The sequence below is a fragment of the Anser brachyrhynchus genome (assembly GCF_964034855.1).
Source record: "Anser brachyrhynchus genome assembly, chromosome: 6".
NCBI lineage: Eukaryota > Metazoa > Chordata > Aves > Anseriformes > Anatidae > Anser > Anser brachyrhynchus.
In genome coordinates this window covers 26,391,882-26,412,099 of record NC_137700.1, presented here as the reverse complement: position 1 = coordinate 26,412,099, position 20,218 = coordinate 26,391,882, and the positions used below count along the sequence as shown (strand labels likewise).

At 43.3% G+C, this 20,218-nt stretch overlaps 2 protein-coding genes across 6 annotated transcripts in view; one reads left to right on the top strand and one right to left on the bottom strand.

Annotated features, from left to right (window-relative positions):
* Positions 1 to 20,218, bottom strand: part of LOC308197073 (cardiac-enriched FHL2-interacting protein) — a 114,743-nt gene that overhangs the window by 91,367 nt on the left and 3,158 nt on the right. Inside the window, exons 3-5 of one of the 3 annotated variants that reach the window (XR_013952563.1) lie at positions 17,492 to 17,588; positions 15,645 to 15,803; positions 7,985 to 13,446 (exon numbers count right to left, since the gene is read on the bottom strand). The gene's annotated coding sequence lies outside the window, so the exon portion shown is untranslated. Of the gene's footprint in view, positions 1 to 7,984; positions 13,447 to 15,644; positions 15,804 to 17,491; positions 17,589 to 18,945; positions 19,494 to 20,218 lie in introns of those variants that run through there. The other 2 variants (XM_080596969.1, XR_013952564.1) reach the window with 2 other exon arrangements.
* The window catches only part of VSTM4 (V-set and transmembrane domain containing 4), a 36,702-nt gene continuing 18,259 nt past the window's right edge, over positions 1,776 to 20,218 (top strand). The window contains exons 1-5 of one of the 3 annotated variants that reach the window (XM_080597012.1): positions 1,776 to 2,270; positions 7,580 to 7,978; positions 14,058 to 14,126; positions 15,662 to 15,769; positions 18,906 to 18,939. In XM_080597012.1, coding sequence (XP_080453138.1) covers positions 2,216 to 2,270; positions 7,580 to 7,978; positions 14,058 to 14,126; positions 15,662 to 15,769; positions 18,906 to 18,939 — 665 coding nt within the window. In that variant the 5' untranslated portion in view covers positions 1,776 to 2,215. The remainder of the gene's footprint in view (positions 2,271 to 7,579; positions 7,979 to 14,057; positions 14,127 to 15,661; positions 15,770 to 18,905; positions 18,940 to 20,218) is intronic. The other 2 variants (XM_080597013.1, XM_080597011.1) reach the window with 2 other exon arrangements.

The window sequence follows — 20,218 nt, the reverse complement described above, 5'->3', positions numbered from 1 at the left end:
AGAAAATGCTTTGGAAAAGAGTAGGCAAAATCAGTCATCCCTGCTTCACCTTTCAGCCAGCAGACCCAGGATTTCCTGAGCTAGAGCTTCAATCAGGACCATCAAATTAAATAATTGCTGGTGCACCTTTTTGTGTGTGTGTGTGAATTTGTCTGCTTCTTTATGAATTAACTTCTCTCTTTGATAGGATGTTCCTTTCCTGAGTTAAAAGAGTAGATTTGAATCTACAGATCTTAATTAGCTCCCCAGGCAGTACATCTTTTAACAACTCTGTCTGTTTCCTCAGGTCTGCTGATCTGTGCATAACGCAGACCTGGCATTCTCTTGTGAGGAGTGTTTGCTGAACAGACGCAAAAACCTGTCCCTGAAGTAAAAGAATTGCCCAATGGTCCGAACAAGCCATGCAGCCATCAAGTCATGTTCCTGCACCTTCTGCTTCCATCCATGTCTATTAAAGGCAGGGTTCAGCCTCAAAAGGATCAGATGAAGCACATGCTAATTTTTCTGTGATGCATAAAATCAGACATGTATTATCCTGCCTCAGGGATTACTAGGAGAGGGGTGGAGTAGCTATATTGGTACTAATTGCACTATCCATGAAAGCAGGAATGCCAATGTGTTTGTATCATCCACACTTCACACAAGATGAATACTGAAATCAGGCATAATCCATCATACCTGCTGGTAGAAGGATTAAGTCCCCCTCTCTGGAGATTTGTGGGCTTTAAAATGATAAATATCATCAAAAGGAGCAAAGGGGAAGGGCAGAGGTAGACTGCTGAGTACCATGTTCCCCTAAAGACCTTATGCCATGGAGATTGAATGCAGAAGCCATCACAAGATGAAAGTGCTGGATTAAGATAATTAATGAAGTGGTGATTATGGTCCGTTTTATGAGGCTGAACCCTGCCATTAATAGACATAGAAGCGATACAGCACTGCAGTACTTCGTCTTCTGCCTTCTCAGGGGGCAGATTCTGGACAGACCTTCACTACAAAACCAGTTTGGTTAACTCCTGCCCTCTGATACCATTCAAGGTGGTGACCAGCAACCTTCAGCAAACACTGTTCTCACTGGTTTTAGATTTTTACAAGCATAAGGCATTCCCATAGCCTCATCCACTGTGACTGCCATCCTCGCTGAAGTTAAGGGTGGGTTATCAGACTGCACACAGAAGATGCTGAGGCAGGGACACATCACTTTCCACCACCACTACTGCCACATTGCCTGGCACAGAGACACCAAGCAACTGGAGGGGGTGATGGCAGTAGCAATGTAAAGGAGCCCCATGGTGTATTTGGTCAGTGGCCTTGGAGTACTTCACAAAGGGGTTAAACCAACTGGTCCTGTCTGGCTCTAGGGTGTTGTATCACTTGGCAAAATAAGAATAGTATCCTTGGAGTGATGCACCTTAAGCAGGTCTCTCTATTAATTCAGGACTTTTTATGGCAGAGGGTGAATGTCCATGGTTGGTAGTTGTGCTGCTACAGCAGAGCAAAACCCTGTCACCACCAGAGCACTGTGTGATGTCCCAGCACAGGCACCCAAACAGCCTAAGGCATCCATCCCCATGCCTGCCCAAGGGCCACTCCTGCCTGCCAAACCACCTCACCCCCAAGCTGCCACCAGCAGAGCCCACAGAAAGGGAGATGGCTGTTATCTGGAATCGCTTGGAAATGGGGCTCCTGCTCTAGCTGAAGAGCGGGCTGTGGGCAACGGGTGTGAGGACCTGCAAATGTCAAACACTTCCAGGGAAGCAGAGAGGGTGCGTAACAGTCTGCCCAGCCCCGACACCCTGCCCAGCCCCCCTGAGCTGCTGGGCTCTCGTGGTGGCTCACAATAAGGATTTCCGTGCTTGGAGAGGGGAGCTCCCTGCTTCGCCTCTGCTCAGATCCCCGTCCTTTGGGCAGGGTGTGCGCGCACGGGGGGCTGCAGTGATGGCAGGTGGAGCGGCCCCCAGCCCTACCTAGCCCTAGTGCCACCAGGAGAAAAGAAAGGGGAAGAAGGCGAGAAAAAGAGGAGGGGAGTCGAAGCGGGGGCAGGACGGTGGGAAGCGCAGAGAAATGGGGAGGGAAGGGAGAAAGCGGAAAAAAAGGAGGAGAAAGGGGAGGAGATGAAAGGCGAGGGGAGAAGGGAGGACGGGGCGGGGAGGAGGCAGTCGGCTCGGCACGGAGGGACGGGACGGGACGGGACGGCCCCGGCGCCCCGCGGGCCATGCGGCTGCTGGCCGCGGCTCTGGCCGCCCTGCTGGCCTCGGCCCCGGCCCCAGGTAAGCGGCACCGAGGGCACCCGGGGCCGGGGGGGCGATGGTGGGGAGCCGATGGTGGGGAGCCGGGAGAGCGGGGCTCGGCGGGCAGGAGCCCGGGCACGGGGATGTGTGCGGTGGGGGGGGGACCGGCCGCCGGCAGCCCCAGCCCCGCCGACCCCTTTCGGGGGTGCCCGGCCCGCTGCGCCCCCCCCCCCCTCCCCCGGGGCCGTGGGTGCGGGAGGAAACCCCGCTGCCCACGCAGGAGCCGCTGGAAGCGTTCCCTCGGGAGTTTTAGTCCCACAGGTGCCTGGATCCCCTAGGCAGCCGGTGGGCATGGGGCCCCCAGGTCGCTTGGTGCTAAGAGCAGCCCCTGCTCCTGCCTGCTTCGCTTCCAAAATGAAAAGCGCATCGGGCAGCGCTGTGTTGTGTCCCGCAGCTGCAGCAGTGGACGAGTCCGGCTCTGAACTTCAAGGCGCGGGGAGGGTTAGGAGGGTGGGGAAGCCCGGCTCCTTAGAGGGTAACCAGAGTTGGATTTGCACCTCTGCCTCAGCAGCGCAGGAGGTGGCAGAGGTTTGGTGTAAGTTCATCTTCAGTCACTGCAGGAGCTTTCCAAGGGAAGGAGCCTCTGACTTGTGAAAGTTGCAGACATCCGTTCAACCGAAAGCAGCTGGTTGCTTTTGGTGATCTTTCTAGCTAGCTCCTAATTATTTTCATTTAAACAAAGAGCTTTGCTTCTTCCTGGCTCATCTGCTCTTCTTACTTCTTAACTGAAGCAAAATCAAAATAAAGCAGGCTTTGACAGCAACATGGTTTCACAGAACAAACTACAACGCAGACAGAAGCCACCCCGTCTGCTTCTGCTCCCGCAAATCCACGATGAGATGGGAACTACTGAGATGGCAGCTGCTCTGATGGCATGCCTCTTCAGTCCCTTGGCTATCAGCAGGGGCTGGGGAAAAAGTTCTCCCAGCCCTAAAGGGTGGCTTGTAGACGCTGTCCTTCAGTCTCCATGGAAGCAGGGAGAGGGACCTGTAAGTAATGCTAAACCCAGATGCTTGCAGCAGTTACAGGAACAACCCTACCGGTGTGGGATCTCCACCGCAGCAACTGGGCCTCTTCACAAGAACACAGCCCCACTGGAACTGCCCCCCAGACCCAAGAACCCAGCAGCAACTGTTGGTCTTTTGCTGCTGCTCCAGCACAGTCAGTGGGGCAGGCCCTGGCATGGACAGGTTTCTGGCTGCTGAAACTGTGGTTCCTTACTCCTGACAGTGCCATAAAACTGTTTTGGTATGTAATATGGCAGACAAAAGGTCCAAACCTAGCTAATACTTGGGATTGAACTCATGTGTAGGCACAAGTGGGCTATTTTCGGATTAGGATTTTTCAAATCGGGGTTTAATTTTAGGACTACCCTTCTGTGACTCCCAACAGCCCCGGTGAGACATGCAGGTGGAAGGGACCAAAGAAACAAGCAGCTAAAGGCTGGGGATGGGGGCAACTAAATCAGCTGGTTGCAGATGGGAAAGAGAGACACGTTTGATGATTAAGCACACTCCAAAGGAATCCTCAAGCCTTTGACTCACTCTCCTCCCTTTTTCTATAAATAGTTTCCCTTTTCAAGCAGAAGCAAGACTAAACTCTTGTGGTGAGCTCCACCTGAGCAGCAACATCGTGCTATACTGGGAAGCCAGGAAAAGAAAACAAGTGATTCCTCACTTGGAGCAGCAATCTGAAGCCTAGAAACTCAGTGCTGTGCTGGCACATAAGCCTGATCTCAAGTTGTGGAGGAGTCTCCTGTCTTGGCACAGAGCCCACTACAAGGATAAACCTCGTGTTGGGGCTGGTCCAGCGGCCGCTAAAGACAAGGGAAACATTTCCACTAGCGCCTGGAGGCCCTCACTGAGGCTTGTCCTTCCCACATGGGAGGTAGATGACCTCTCCCCCAGCCATCCACCACTGCTCCTGCTCCAGTGGCAGTGGGAGGATAAAGTCAAATGGACACCATTTTCTTGTTTCACGTAAAGCATCACCTCACCCTGCCCAACATAAGATGAGGTGAGGTCACAGTCACCAGAAAATTTCCAAAGCTTTTCCCTCTTATGCACTTGTACAGCTGCCCCGGTTCGAGGTGTAGAAGATAGGACATATTTCCACTGCTCTGACAAACCTTCAGGCAACTGGCCCTCTGAAGTAAATGAGCTTTCCTACACAAAGGATGCAAAATTTGGTATTTCCTTACAGAAAGGCACATCCCCCAAGGAAAAGTAGAAGCCCTAGGTATAAAATACCGATTTTTGTATGAGTGTAAGCAGCTAGAAGGGAACCAGAGACTCCACATACAATGCCTCTTTATCTTCTCGCAGAGGCTTCCATCAGCACCATATCTGAATTCCTCAGTATTTTCTCTGGGGTACTTTTTGGCAATGTGTTCTGCCTAGTTTCGAGTTAAGCAATGATTCTTTTGCTTTTTATTTTGGGATAGTATTCCACAATTAATCCTAGCCAGCTTTTTCAAACAAGAAGTTCACATGTCAGGAAAATGACATAATTGTTTTTCTTTACAGCTTTTCATGATATGCTCATAATTTCAGTAGAGAAAGCTCATGTTTTTCATTTACCCAAACCACATTTTTATAATCAATTTCTTAAAAGTTTTATAGCATAAATAATTCTGAGAACTCCCAAAAGTGCTGAAATTCCTAAATTTATTTCTTATTTTCTGAGCCTTCAAAATTTTAATCTCCTTTTGATGGCGGAGGCAGCCACTTTGTCTTCACATCTGCCTGTAAAGCACTGAGGCCCTGTCACTCCAGCATGTAGTAAATGAAGTTTCATGCCTGGAAATCTTTGGTGGTATTCAGACTTAATTTTAAATTTCAACATCCTGTTCTACTTGTGTGCTTTCTATGATCCAAAATAATCTCTTGCTTTGGCACTCACATGAAGTGCACACTCACACAAACACCATGCACACACAAACATAATGCACAGATAATTATATCAATAACCTAGACCATTCTTAACTGTGTTTTCTTGAATAAATCTTTTCATCACACTACTTTTTTTCCTTCACAAAACGTCTATTTGTACAAAATGTATACTTCATGGTGTCTACTTGGAAAAAATCATACCAATCAGTAAAACTTTCTATTAAAATAACACAAAGTAATTATACTATTTATTTTCAGAGGGTTCTTCTCTCAAACAACTGCAATTTAACTTTTTAAATTCAGTGGGATTTACTTTAAGTAAGGTGATACATTTCATCACTCCATTTCACAGCTTCACTGAGGCCACAGAAGCAGATCTCTGCCTTCAGTACTCCTTCAGAAATAGATGGAAATACTTTACTTGCTTATTTTGAGATAAATATATGTTTGTGTTTCAGGAGCTGATGTCAGACAAGAGTCTGCCAAAATGCTCATCCCTTTTGTTAAAATGTTCCTAGCTGATGTGCTAGAAAAGTGTCCAGAAATGAAAAAAATCCTTCTCCCAGAGTTGTAATTCTCATTGGTGTTTGAGTACAGTATACTCACATAACAGGAAGCTCAATATTCACATTTTAGAGGACATTTCATGCTTTGCACAGCGTTTTGCAGGGAGTGCTTTCTCACTGTTAAAATATGCTTCTCTCTAGTGGATGCCATCAGACCAGTAGATTACACACTACAAGTAACTTAGGAAACACGTTGCCACAATATACCAAAAAATAGATCAGGTCAAAAATAGATCAGTCTGTGATATGACTACCAAGGACATAATATACGTTGGGAAGGAAATAAAATGGGTGTTGATTCCCATGCCTCAGAAAATCTGTTAAGCATAAATCAGCAAGGTCAGGAAAGAAAAATCTTGCACTAATGAACAGCTATGGACTTCTTTCAACCTTCACCTATACTGACTATTGTTAGAAATAAAGCAGAGAGACAACTAGTCTAAACTAGATTCATGATGAAGAACAGGAAAAAAAAGAGTCAGAAATGAATGGAAAAACGAAATAACCATTTGCCCCAATATAACCGCATATCACACTTTGTCATGCAAGTAATGTCATATTAAATTGAATTTGTAGTCAGAAGGACTGATCTGACAGATTTAATCCAGATGATCATGTGATTATGACAAGAAGAATATTACTTAAAACAGAGGACACAGGGAACTGTAAAGTGAGGAGTTACTCATATCTGAGGAGTTACAGGAATGTAGGGAGGTTAGTAGTCCTTTAGTGACTCATCTAGGGAACAGTAGCATGTAAGGTTTGCACAAATTATGTCCAAAAGAAAGAAACAGAAGCACATACATTGAAATTACGTGACTTTATCAAGTCAGCATACGATTGTGGTAGCATGTGGAAAAACTGAGGACCAAGTAACAAAAGTGGAGCAGAACTTAGTAAAGCTAAGTCATGCACTTGGGGATTAGTAAGAATTTCTCTGATGAACTAGGAACTGAACCACAAATGACAAAGGAGGTAAAACACTCAAGTGTATCTAAATATAAACTGATATATAATCCCATATGAAACTATGACGAAAAAGGACAATGGAATTCTGGATATACAAAGTATTTCTAATCAAACCTGGAATGTACAATGACTATTTCACAGGACATTGGAGAGCTGCTTTTCAGAGCTTGTCTATAATTCCAGGCACCCATAATAAAAATAACAAAAACATTACAATCAAAACAAAAAATTAAGGAGGAAGCAACGCACAGAAGGGTTACCAAGGTGAATAGGGAAGTGGAAATACTACTTTACCAGAGGAGACTAACAAAGCTTGGCTTCTTTCGCTCAACAAAGTGCTGATTTGAGAGGCCAGATAATTGCTTTCTATATGGAGTCAGGAAGTAAACGCCATTTAAACGTAAAGGGTAACGTTCGCACAGGAGCAAATGGGCACAAACTGGTTATTGAAAAAAGTTAGCTTGGAAATTGTAAGAAGGATGCGAGTCACTGGAAGATGCGAGTCAGCTGGTCAGGGAACAGCTTTCCAAAAGATATTCCGGGCTCTTACTCCAAGCCAGTTCTAGACAAGGCTTGTTCAAGGTGATGAAAGATTATGTGATATTGGGCCTGCGACAGCAAAGTGTCTACCTCAGCCCTATCTTATTTATTAGAGGACACAAGAATACTGGAGCAGATTGACTGAATGCCATCCTTAACTTTCACAGAGAGACAGAATATGTCAGGTTCTAGAAGCTCATTGAGTTGCTGCACAAGGAACTCATGCTGTTGGTTTACCTGCTGTGGATCTGTATGCTGGGACAGATTATGGTGCTGTTGTGCTGGCAGGGAGGATTCTCACCATCTTTTCTTTCCTTTGCAGATATTTGTGAGGCTTTAAACGTGACAGTCTCTCCAGGACCGACAGTACGATACTCCGAGGGAGATAATGCTACCCTTTACTGCCACATTTCTCAAAAGAGAAAGACAGACAATTTGCTGGCTGTGCGGTGGGTCTTTGCTGTATCACCTACCCAGGAGTATCTGATGATCAAAATGACTAAGTTTGGGTCTGTCCAGTATTATGGAAATTATACTCATCATTTCCACAAGCAAAGACTTCGTCTTCTTAAGGAGAAACATGGAACTCTGTACAAATTCCTTATCCTAAGCCTCCAGCAAACAGACCAAGGACACTATATATGCAAAGTGCAGGAAATTGGCAAACACAGGAATAAGTGGACAGCATGGTCAAATGGCACAGCAGCTACTGAAATTCGAGGTGAGAAATCACTGATTTCAGTTCTATCATTTTTCTTGTCCTATGATATTTCTGTCAAGTTCATCCGTAAGATATTTGAAGTTAGGTTATTTTTTTAAATGTTATCTGTGGATATTAGAAGAAAATCTAATACCCTGCTTCTTTACTTACACATTACAATTTAAACATTATTCAGCCCATAATAAAATGTAAACAAACGAGATTAGTATATTTGTAGAAGATGGTCTATTTCCTTTGCCTTTCACCAGAATAGCAGCAATTAAGGTTCCGTTACATTCAGCTATGGGTCTCTACAACTTTGCCAGTGGGAACAAAAAATGTCATCATTATTTAAATACAAAGAGACAGAAAGAGAGAGAAATTAACTTATTTTCTAAAGAATATGAAGTGGGTCAGCCAGAAATAGAAGATATTTTAGATCTGTGTTTTGCCTCTCTCTTGGTGTTTTCATTTCTTTTAGTTCTAATCCAGAAGCAGTTTACAAGTTGCATTTCTAGTATCACTCCTGCACTTTTGTTTATACAATTTGTAGCCCGAAAGCAGAGCTAGAAAAGCAGCGAACAGCCCGACTTAGATAAAGAAATGACCAACAACAAGTGAGGGTTTTGAACCGTACATCTCAGCTGGAAAACAGGCCTTCTCTTTGGGGTGGCTCAGCTCAAACCTAACACCACCACATCCACGCGTGGTGAAACTGGATTTAGAGAACAGACTCCTTTGAAGAGCTGGCTGAGCTCAGCAGTTGTGCTGTCAGGGCTAGCTGACAAACAAGCCCCCTGCATGTGGTTTTACATACAGAAAAATTGATTTCCCACAGAGCCAGCTCTGAAGATAATGCCAAAAATCAAGGGGGACTGCTTGGTCCATAGGTCTGGAAATTCCAGAGGTTTATCTAGCAATCACAGAAAAACTTGTAAGAGGAAATTGTACTTCATGAAATTTCTGCCATTGTTGTTGATGCTAAATTTACTGTTGTGTTTAGATTGCACAGGTTATTCCCATAGCTGGGAAATCCCAATCCCATTTATCTACTTTTTGTTTTGGGGAAAATGGCCCTAGCTCTTTTCTAAAACCAATTTTGCACTAAGGGGACTCCACTGACTACAAGCTTTTTCCAGACAGATTCAAACACGTTTATGTAGACTTAATTCAAAGCACATTCCCTTAGTGCCACCTTCATTAGCATCATTCAGGTTTCTGTATCACTTTTGGATTATACACACACCAGGGGACAAATGTAACAGTGAAAAATAATCTTTGAGTGCATGATCTCCTCTGGAAAGCTCTCAGGTGTCACTACAAGAGCAAAGGTGGAAAAACAATATAATGAGATAAACAGCAATTTCACTTTGACCAGCAATGTTTAAATCTGCCTTGAGAAATTATGACATTAATATAATACAATTAGCTGATTATTACTAGCAATGATGAAAGACACTAACAATCCAAAGCTGAATCTCTGGTTGTTTTGGTAACAAAGGCCATGGGTCAATTTTAAACAACCATAAGAAAATCTTTGGTCTTACTGGTTATGTAAAATTTGTCCCTCTCTGAAGAAAAGCTCCAAGCTCAAAGCTGGTAACTGTTGTTCTTGCTCTGCCCTGTGGCCAGTGACCTTCCACGTTGCAGTCAATGACTGGGGCTCCTGGACGTGCCACAGGAGGAGGTGGCCAGCACTAAGGTTATCGTGGAGAGAGGACACACTAGGATACAGGACACAGAATTCATTAGCTTCACAGTTCAAAGAACAGTTTCATGTTTGGTTTTTGTTGTTGCTTTCACTCTGTTGTTTTCAAATGGGGAGGAGTAAACTTACCAGGGCCCAACATCCCCTGAACTCAGCCATCTTGCATCTCTGGAGATCATTAAATTTTACAAGCACTGACCCCATGTTGGGTGGCTGGAGCCAAGGCACAGTGGTTAGTCTCACAACCACACAGGGATCTGTGCTGAAATGAAACTTCATGGTATGTGTGATTTAGCCCTGCAGACTTCAGGCATTAGCTTGCTTCATGCTCAGCAGTTATTCTTCCCTGCTGTTCCTGCTCTTGGCTAAGAACGGGGACTCCTCCTCCTCTCCCTCTCTCTTCCTCCTTCACCCCTCCAGATTTGGCTAAAAGGAACTGGGAAGAAGGAGGCCTGATCATCCCAACTGCCTCAGCCACCTCTGGGAAGGGGCAAAGCCGGCAAATGATGCAGGGGACAGAAACCAGGGCTTGAGTCTCAACCTACAAAAACATGGTGGTTCAAGTGCTGGAGGGGAAGAGGAGGAGAGTCTGAGTGTAACAATGAGGAGGCTTCCCCTGGTGGTTGGAAGGGATGGGCAGGGCTGAAACTTGCAGACCTACAGGTAGAGCAAGGAGGTCAGCACACAATCCCAGAGTCTTAGACTACACCTTCATCCCCATCCCAGGCTGTCCCTCACATCAGAGAGCTTAAAACACTGCTTCAAACACTGAAATCCTCTCTTCGTGTTTTCCAATGCTTTGGGGAAAAAATGCTGAGGATTACTCGAGGGAGGAAAGCTAGAGAGAACCAGGTCTGATGCAGAGAGACAGTGAAGGAGAAGAGTATCATTTCCACTGAGGGAACTATGCTGCCCCATTGCCTATGATCATCCGCAGCAGACCAGTAGCTATCTTCAAGAGTGGCACACTGAAGGATAACAACTAGTGCATTTCTTGCACAAAGAACTTGCAAAATAAACCAGAACATAAACACAAGAAGTGCAGAACAAGTACTTCAGGAAAATGAAGGAAAAAAAAAAAAAAAAGGAAGAAGAAAAAAGAGAGGAAATCAGATGTAGGATCATTTTTAGGATTTTCCTGTGATAGTGTAATTTCATAAGTCAAGTCAGTAGTTTAAAGTGTTTTCACATTCAGTGAAGGATAGAATTTCCTAAATGCCTGTACTGAAACATGGATTTATCTGGAGTGTTTGTTAGGGGAACAACATATTGCAGGTAAATGGCAACAGAAGAAAAAGCAATATAAAATATTGATGGACCACCTGTCAAAACTCTTCTCACAGATGTCACTCTGCATGTTGCATTGTTGCACAGGCTACTGAAAACTATAACACAGAAATGTCTCTTTGCTCTTCCTAGCCAAAATCTGGGGTTCAGATTAATTTAGTTATTGCAAAGAAGAAAAATGAGAATTTATCAGTCTGTTCCTTAAATGCTAAATTAGCTCTTATTTTTCTGATTTCTAGTACTATTTATAAATACATGATCAGGGTGAGGATTTGCAGCTCATGAATTCATCCTTCTCAAACTGTCTGGTCATCTGTATTGCTTCTGTCTGCTTCCAGTGTAACCCAAAGCAGGGCAGGAAACTTGAGATAAGGAAGGAGGGCAGGCCACCTGTAGAGTACACACACTGACAACACTCCATGGGGACCTCAGGCCGACACCCCTAGAAGAAATATCTATTCTAATTCCAAATCCAGGTTAAAAGATTGTGGAATCACAGAACCATAGAATGGCTTGGGTTGGAAGGGACCTTAAAGATCATCTGGTTCCGACCCCTCTGCTAAGGGCAGGGACTAAGATACTAAGAGACACTTGAAAAGTCACATATCTTTAAATGTCATAGCCACTGTTTTAGTGTTAAAAGCCCATTTACTGGAAAATAACTGCCTTAGCTAGCAACAGGTAAAACACTGTGATTGGACAGGCCTTGCTACACACAGGAGGGAAGGCAACGATTTTCAGAGTGGTGATAAAGTCTCCAGTTTCCCCCGTGGTAACACTTGGGCTTTTCAAGGAAATTTTCTTCCAAACACATTTTGTATTTTATATTATGATCAGTTACACTTTTTATTGCAAAGGGATTTGGTTTTATTGCAGTTAGATCCTGGAAAAAAAAAGGAGCAATACAAATTGCCTGAAGCACATGGATACTTAAACAGTACTGTTTGTGCTTTATCAAATAAGGTAGCAGTGCTCAAACACATCACAGTTGCTGTCTTTTGTAACATTTTGTTCCAGTTAATGTGTCTGCAATTACGCACAAATTCAAAGTGGTATCTTTATGCTAAAGCACCAGATAAATTTCTTACAAGCTTGCACATCAGGTGGATGCAGAAATAGGAATTATTTTTGTTAACACAGGAAGAGGAGGTCAGTGCGTAAGACAGAAAACTGCGGGGGAAATATAGAAGGAAGAGTCATTCTGCACCTTCAAAATCTAACTTGCACTGCAAGCAGAAAAAAACAGAGGCAGTTCAGTATGTAGCCTTTGTCAGCCACAAAGCATAGCACTATTTCAATCAACAGAACTTGATAGATTAAGCCTGGGTCTGTAGTATCTAACACTATTAACTTTTGTTCGGATTTTGTTATTTGCTAGCAAGTTTGCTAGTATGAATTTGTGTAGTCCACAAAGAGGTTGCAAATGCATTTTTTTTGCAACACCATTTTTTACAGATAGACATATTGGAATTGTGGAAAATCAAAAAAAAAAAGAGTTACAGGCTATAGTTCCTTAATGTTTAATAATGGCAATTAAAAGATTAGTTACACATCTGGCTTCTCCTCTAGGGGCTGAATAAATTTTTCAGAAATGGAGCCTCATCTGATGGGGATGGAGAGTCCTACATTTGTGAATTCACTTGTCAACTACAGCAACTTTGTGGTCTTTTAGAAAGCTCAGCTGAAATTTGAGATGCTGCAGTTTGCCCCTTTAGGTGTAACGAATACAAGACAGCAAACAGAATTCACAGGAAGGATATTGTTAAATCCTGGTAGTAAATCCATGTCCTCACATTGTCAAGAAGTGTCTCCTACTTCAGCCATACAACATATTCACCCTAAGCTAAGGTGGATCTCTTTCCCCTCCCTGCATCTTCTCCTGAAAAGTATATGATCTTTTCATGGGTTTGTCTGCTCAATATTAGCCTAAAACCAAGTTAATCATCTTCATTGTAGTACTGAATACACCAGAAAACAGTTTGAGGAAAAAAAAGACATCGTAAAGATGGTTCTCCCACTGCCTTCCTATCAGAAAACTCAAAAAAGTGAGTGGTCTTCTACAAACAATATGCCACACCTCCAAACCACCATTTACAGATGGGTAATCCCTCCATCCCAAGTACTGCACATGGCTTAGGAAGAACAGTACATGTTCTAAATGGTTTATGATCCAAGAGAAGAGATTATATGTAGGAGGACAGAGAAAATTAGACAGTCCAACTAAAATCCTACTGGCATGGACAACAAGTAGAGATGATCACAACGTCTTGTTGAGAAGTTTGTGTATCAGAGTTTCCTACAGAAAAGACTCTGAATTCTATTAAGTATTAGTAGCCTGTGCTGTTTCCTAACAGTAAAAATGTTGCAAGATAAAGGAATGCAAGAACTTTTTCCCCCCAAAAAATAAACAAAAGCCCTTTTTTCAGGGAATGTATTCTAAAATACTTGCCAAAAAGCCACTCGTGTGATGCTTTCACCCAACAAATGAGTAGACCTGTGAAAAAAATGTTCAGGATAAGCTTCCCATCACAACTAAACAGCAGATTTCGTTACTTCTGAAAGTATTTCCATATCCACTGAGTTAGGCCCACACATCACATCCCTACAGGACAGGCCTTAATTTCCTTTTTAATGGGATACTTTTCTGTAATGATTTGCCACACGAACCTCTCTTGGAGGCAACCTGGAAGACATCACCAGACTCCTTTTCCATTGTAATGACAGCTAACATAAGAAATCATGGATTAACATAAGTGAGATCATCTAATCTGATGTCATCAAAATATGTCAGCATGCTTAAACAATCTGACTGGGAGAGCAGAGAGGGTTTTGAACAGTGGGTGATCCAGCAGTCAGAGCATTTGGATTCTAGTACCAGGTTGTACAGTTGTTGTGAAACAACCAGATGAGATTTGATGGAAGACATTTTTAGTAATGCCATTTTATAAATGAAGTGTTTCATTGAAATAAAACTCTTAGTTAAAGTAAGATCTTGATGCACTGATGTGTAAGGCAGAACTACATTTACTCTGAGAGATCCCAACACTTTCTTCTGTGTATTTTCAATTCTTGTTATGTCCTCTTTGTTGTTTTTTTTTTTTCCAGTGATTTCATCAAAAACTTCCGATGATCCCACTTTCAAGAAAAACCATGAAGCTTGGAAGTTTTTTGAAGGTAAGACACATCTAACTGCTACTGGTTGCATACAAGATGTTAGTTTGGCCAAACTCTACAGTACAACTCAAGTGCCCCCCAACAGGCCGAGTTTTGCACGTTCCTGTACAAACTCAGGCCTTACCTCAGAAGGCATCCCACAGACTACAGGGGGTGCTGGCAAAAAGAGAACAGAAGGCTTCAGCTCCGCTTTCCTATACATTTGTTATGGTCAATGGGAAAGTGGCCTACACCTGGCTGATCATGCAATGCAAATGCAAACCCTCATCCAGGAGGGTGCTGAGCATGAGGTACCAAGCCCTGTGCACTCCCACTGGCCTTAGAAACTGCTCACAAACCATGCTCTGCACTGCGGGAGCAGCTTAAAGCCCCCTGGAGTTTCAAGGCAAGCAGTACTTTCTGTGTGTATTAGGGCACATCTGTTCCAAGAGACTGAAATCCAGAACTTGCACGCAGCTGGGATTCCCTCCTCCTCCTCCCACCCCAACCTGGGGCACCAGTGAAGCACCAGCCCAACATTTGCAGCCGCTGTGCTGCACTGCCTGACAGGCAGCACTGCTTGCTCAGTTCTGCGGAGAGCCTTGCTGCTCAAACCACAATTTATAAACTATATTGTTGTACTGTGTATGGGGAGATGTTGTAAACGAAGCACAGAACTGTAGGTCAGGGGTCTGGTTCCAGCAACGCTATTTCCTACAAGAACACTTGACCTCTGAGGCTTGGTTTCCTCTCTATAAAGTGGGAAAGAAGCCAATATACATCCCTAAGGACATTTCAAGGCATTAATGGGTAGAGCATCCTTGAAGTGCTCTATTTAGAGTTCTAGTAAAAGCAGAAATAAGTCATCAAAGACTTGTCCTTCTGAATAAAATACTCTGTCTTGATCTGCTGTGGTAGAAGTCCTGCCCCCCCCAAGCAGGAATGTGTTATGGGACCTGACTGAAAGCCACAAAGAGAGACTGAGGCTGTAGTTTGAAAAATACAGAAAATGTATGGATAAAAATTTCAAGCCAATGCTGCCACCAAAAAAAAAAACAAAAAACCTAAACAGCAATCACAGGCTTCCTTCCTTCTTCCTCAGCCACTCAGCACTCCCCCAACTCTCCCTACTGCCGCTTTTAAAAATTGTTTTCATGTCTTTATTTTTAAACCAGTACAGCTGTTTGAACTGGGAAATAATCCAACTGAAGTTCTTCTGGTTTTGTTAGCCACACCAAAAACACACAAAAACAAACCCAAACAAACAAAAAACCCCACCACCACTACAACAACCAAAGAAACCAAACCAGCCTTCTCCTCCCTCCCAAAAGCAAGCCCTCATAAATACACCTATTAGTGCTTATAGAGACTTCACCCAAATTTTAAACTGAGCAGGATGCCATATGAAAATTTCAAGAATGTTAATTATTTCTGAACTGTTACCTAATTCTTTTGGGTCACGCTCTGTTTAGGTCTTGTTGAAATAACATTTTTCTATCTTGTAAGCATGAAGCACACAGCAGCAACATTGAGCATCACCTGTGCTTGCCTTTCAGATTTGTACGTGTACGCAGTGTTTGTGTGCTCAATAGGAATCATCAGTGTTCTCCTTTTCACGCTCGTCATTCTCTGTCAGTCGCTTCTGAACAAGAGGAGATCCACAGGTGAGTGAAATGTCATTCTTGCTGGCTGCAAGACCTTTACCAAAGAGGGAAAGGGGGACAAGGAGAATGGAGAAAATGCATGAAATAAAAATATTTCCTTGCTTTTATTTTAAACTAAAAAAAAAAAAGATAGGAAAGACTGCTTTATTTCTGCCAGAAAAAAATGGAATTTTCCTCCAGAGAGTAACTAGGACAAAGGCCTTTTGCTCCCCTTGAATAGCTATTTCACTTTAAATTTGCATTGTACTTTTTCAGAACCCTTCAACTTTTCTTAAACATAAATTGCAGGTTGTTAGGACTTTCTTCAAAGACTACCAAGTGCTATATCATTAAATTGCATTCTGACCAGATCTAGCCAACATTTTGCAGGAGTGACATTTCTGCATGCATGTTTAGAGGGGCTTCAAAGCAATTTTCTTGTGTTCCATTTTCTTATCCCTTCCTTACTAAGCTGTCAGTGTTCTTGAGAAAGGGGGGCTGTTATTAGCACTCTCTCATTTGTAGCATACTTTGAACCTAAAGCATCGTTTTGTCATTCAGATATGTATATTCACTATAGTCTTTCAAGACCAAGGATTACCATTTCATCCTTCTCTTTCTCTTCCTCAGAGAGGGTTTTTCAAAGAGGCTAAACCTGCATGAAAGCAGCCCTGTTGTAACCAAAAGTGCTATTTCAGATCTGTGGAGCAACCAGTGCAGACTCTACTTTCATTTCAGTTTAAGAATGGTATTTTTTGGAGACCCCACACTGTGATAATTAAAATAGCAGCATGTTTAGCAGCCACCATGCTTGAGGAGAGCATAAGGACCATCTCTGAACAGAAGCTTTGAAAAAGAGTTTGGTTAGTGATTTGTCCTGTGAATGACAGGAGAGAATTGTGACTTGTTGCCTCTTCAGCACTACACACGTACCACAAAGGAATGCATGACTCAGATACACATGAAAGAAGACACATAAGCCAAAACATGGATGTGCACAGAAGTCCTTGCCTGACCACAACAGTATTTCAAGCTGTGGCTCTGTTTTCCTGGTAGTGCCCTCAGTAGAGTAACTCCAGTTCTATCTGAACCCAAGAACTGTGCTTGCCCAGAGGAAGAAATAAGATCAATGTTATTCTTCCTACCCTGGTAAGTGATGACAAGTGCTTTGTGCCAAGGGAGTACCCACACTTAAGTGTGTTGGTCATGGTGAGTCACCCTGAAGCCACAAGCACTAGACACTCTCTGGCAGACATTGGGCTAGGTTTTGCTTCTCTTTGTATTTATTTGTAGTAGCATAAGTGAATGACCAGCTTAGAGAAAAGCTCTCTTCACATCAAATCAACACAAGTTAATTATAAAAAGAATATAGAGTAAGCATATACAACAGATAAAAAATAATTTATTCTGAGCTAAACCCTTTCTTCACTACTCTAATATCTGAATAATTGTGGTCTTAAATTTTTATTTAGATTTTGTACACTATCCAGTAAACACCGTCAGCATTAAACTTATGGTTTCAATTGAAATGTAACAGAATAAAGCTTAATAGACAGGCACTCAGTATTCAACAGGTTATACCTATCTATAGGCCTTTCATCCAGGGCCACCTGGTCAGAGCATTCTCCCAAAGCAACGTTAATCAGCTCAGCATTCAGTTAAGCAGCAGGGAATTAAAACAGCAGTGCTCTCTCATTCAGACTGTTAGAATAAGGCACTTCTCCTCAAAAAGCGTTATCTTACCTTCTTTCCATCCGTGGTACTCTGTACCTCCATCCTGGGCTGGAGTAGGCAGATCCTAGTGTTCAGGTGAAAGGAGCCTTCAGCAAAATCCTGAAGCCTGTCATTAAGGAAGGGAGAAGGGCACAGCATAGCAACCTCCAAGAGCTTCACCCTGAGCCTTCAGGCCAGCTCCAGGCACAGCTTTTTCCACCTTCGGTGTGGTGATTGCCACACCATCTTCCTCAGAGGCCCTCCAAGAGAAGCCTGACCCTCACGGAACAGGGTTGTCAGGGGCCCAAGACAACCAAAACCATCTCCATACCTCACCTTCTGGGTAAATTTCCATCAGAAAAATTACCATTTCCAGTCACCCCACCCATCATGGGAACACATCTGAAGCAAAGCATGGAAACACCAACAGCTCCGTCCACTCTCCCACCATCCCCTCTCCAGCTTCCTCTCGCTTCCTCAGCCCTAACACCTTATTTATTTAAGTCCAAAATACAGCCCGTGAGGAGCTGTTCAGCTTCCTTGGAATGGAAAATTTAGGTAAGACCAAATGTGAAAGTTTTCCTGCACAGAGGGGCATAATTTTTAAGTGCACCATTGTCTGGTTTTCAAAGCTTTTTAAAGAATGGAGAAAATTAAGATGCAGGGGGTTACCTATGTTACATTACACTTCACACCATGGCCCAGGGTTGCTCCCTCTTTTCTTTTAAAGAAATAAATTGGCTGTAGTTTAACTAGAAGAGCCAAAGCCTCTCCTCCTGCCTGCATCTCTCCACGCGGCACAGCTTGGGCAGAGCCAAGCCACAGAAGAGCATCTTAATAACCCTGGCTCCTGAAAGGCTGCAGGAGGGAAGCTGCCCTTGCTCGGGCTACTGATTCAAAGCAGTATGAAGTGGGAGGATTTAAACAACTCACACACACGCAGTCAGAGATGGCACTGGCCAGACTGGACCTCCAGTCTGATCCCAGGAGGCAACCCCTAAATGCCTGAGGCTTCAGGCTAGCCTACATTAGGAACAGCAGCGGCTCCTGTAGCTGCATGGTATATTTCAGGCTTCTGGAAATAAACAGAGGCACCACAGGGGAAATAAAAGTCCTCAGAGTAAAATTACTGGCCTGCTGTGCTTTTCCTTAGCAAGATGTCTCTTGTCTGGGCTGACCAGGGCTGACCACTGGAATGTAAGCTGCCCAGCACTTCCACAGCAGATTTTTGCTGTTTGATACATTTCCCTCTCCCAAGCGTAGCTGTCTTTGAAACCGACTACATTTTAATTCACAAAATATGGTGATCGTTAGCAGCTCTCCCAGTGTGACAACCTGGCTCCTCCACAGTCCCAGGAGCACAGGTCTACCTGCAGTGTCCATTTGTAATCCATAAACTGTACCAGTGTGAAGCCACATTTTCTTTCTTTCTTTTCTTTAACAGTGAAGCATTACCTGGTGAAATGCCCCCAGAACAGGTAGGAGATTACAGTTCTCTTTACTATAACCCAAGGCACCAGTTCTGTTTTGGTTTTGCTGTGTATATTGAAGATGAGTAATGTTTTCCAAAATGCCTGCATGACGATAAAGAGTCCCAGGTCCATGACTCATGGATGTGCCTGAAAGCCAACATCTGCCGTGCATGACAGGGGAGATCCACCTGTGCTGTCTTGCTGTAGGTCCTGCTTCAGTGACAAGCCTTTCCTTGAGGCTCTGAATTGCTTTCTGGAGAATCCTGTTGGGTTTCCCAACACCTAACCAGATGGTAGTGACATAAGCCATCCAACTACATAAAGCACACAATGTTACCCAATAATTCCTGCACCCAGAACTGGGAGTGGGGCTCAGAAGCATATTTTCTCGGCCCACAGTCTAATCCTAGCCGAAGACTCCGGGTGATGGGAAAAACTCTACTTCTGCTGCAGTCATTAATCACTGTCCCTTTAAATACCACTGACTGCCAAAAGTTTTTGATTGCGTGGTAGTATAAAACTGATGTCCAGTGTATGAGCTTCTTGAGATATAAACTGTGCTGGAATGGCAGTAAAAGAAAGATGACAAAAGTATTTTACAAACAAAAAAAAAGAGTAAAGAGGGACGCCTCATAATGCAATAGAACATCTGTTTCCCAGTTTTCAGTGACATAAAACATGTTTCTGGCCTTGTAGTTTAAATCCAGTATCGCTTGGTATCACAGATACTATTTCTCATAGTATCTTTTTAGCACCAATTCATTGCCAAGTATAGCATGTCCTAGATCCTAAACTAGTGTAATTTTTGGTGCATTCTCATGGGATAATCACTGTATTCGTTCTAACCAACACTCGGATGTAAGCGAAGTCAAAATAAAGCTACAGAGAGTTCAGGCGAGGTCAGTACAAACTGAAACTTTCATGTTATTCTTGAAAGATCTTTGTTTTGTGACCCTGACCAGCCATTGCACCACACCAAAAGTTTACAGAGACAGCTCAGCAGTTTTCATTTTTCCCTGAATGTTTTTTTTCCTTTTCCTTCTTTATTAGCTACTAGGACAAACTTAGAACTAAGGAAAAAAAAAGTGGGGGAGGAAATCAAAGGAAATCAAGATTGTTAGAGAACAAAAAGATAGGAGAAAAATGAGACTGATTGAAAAGATGACAGTCAAAACCGGTGAAAAAATTGAACATGGCAGTCAGATAAAAAGACTCATTATACTATACAGAATCTGCCTGTCTGGGCATACGTGATGTGGTAGTGATACCACTAAAAATGCTAAAC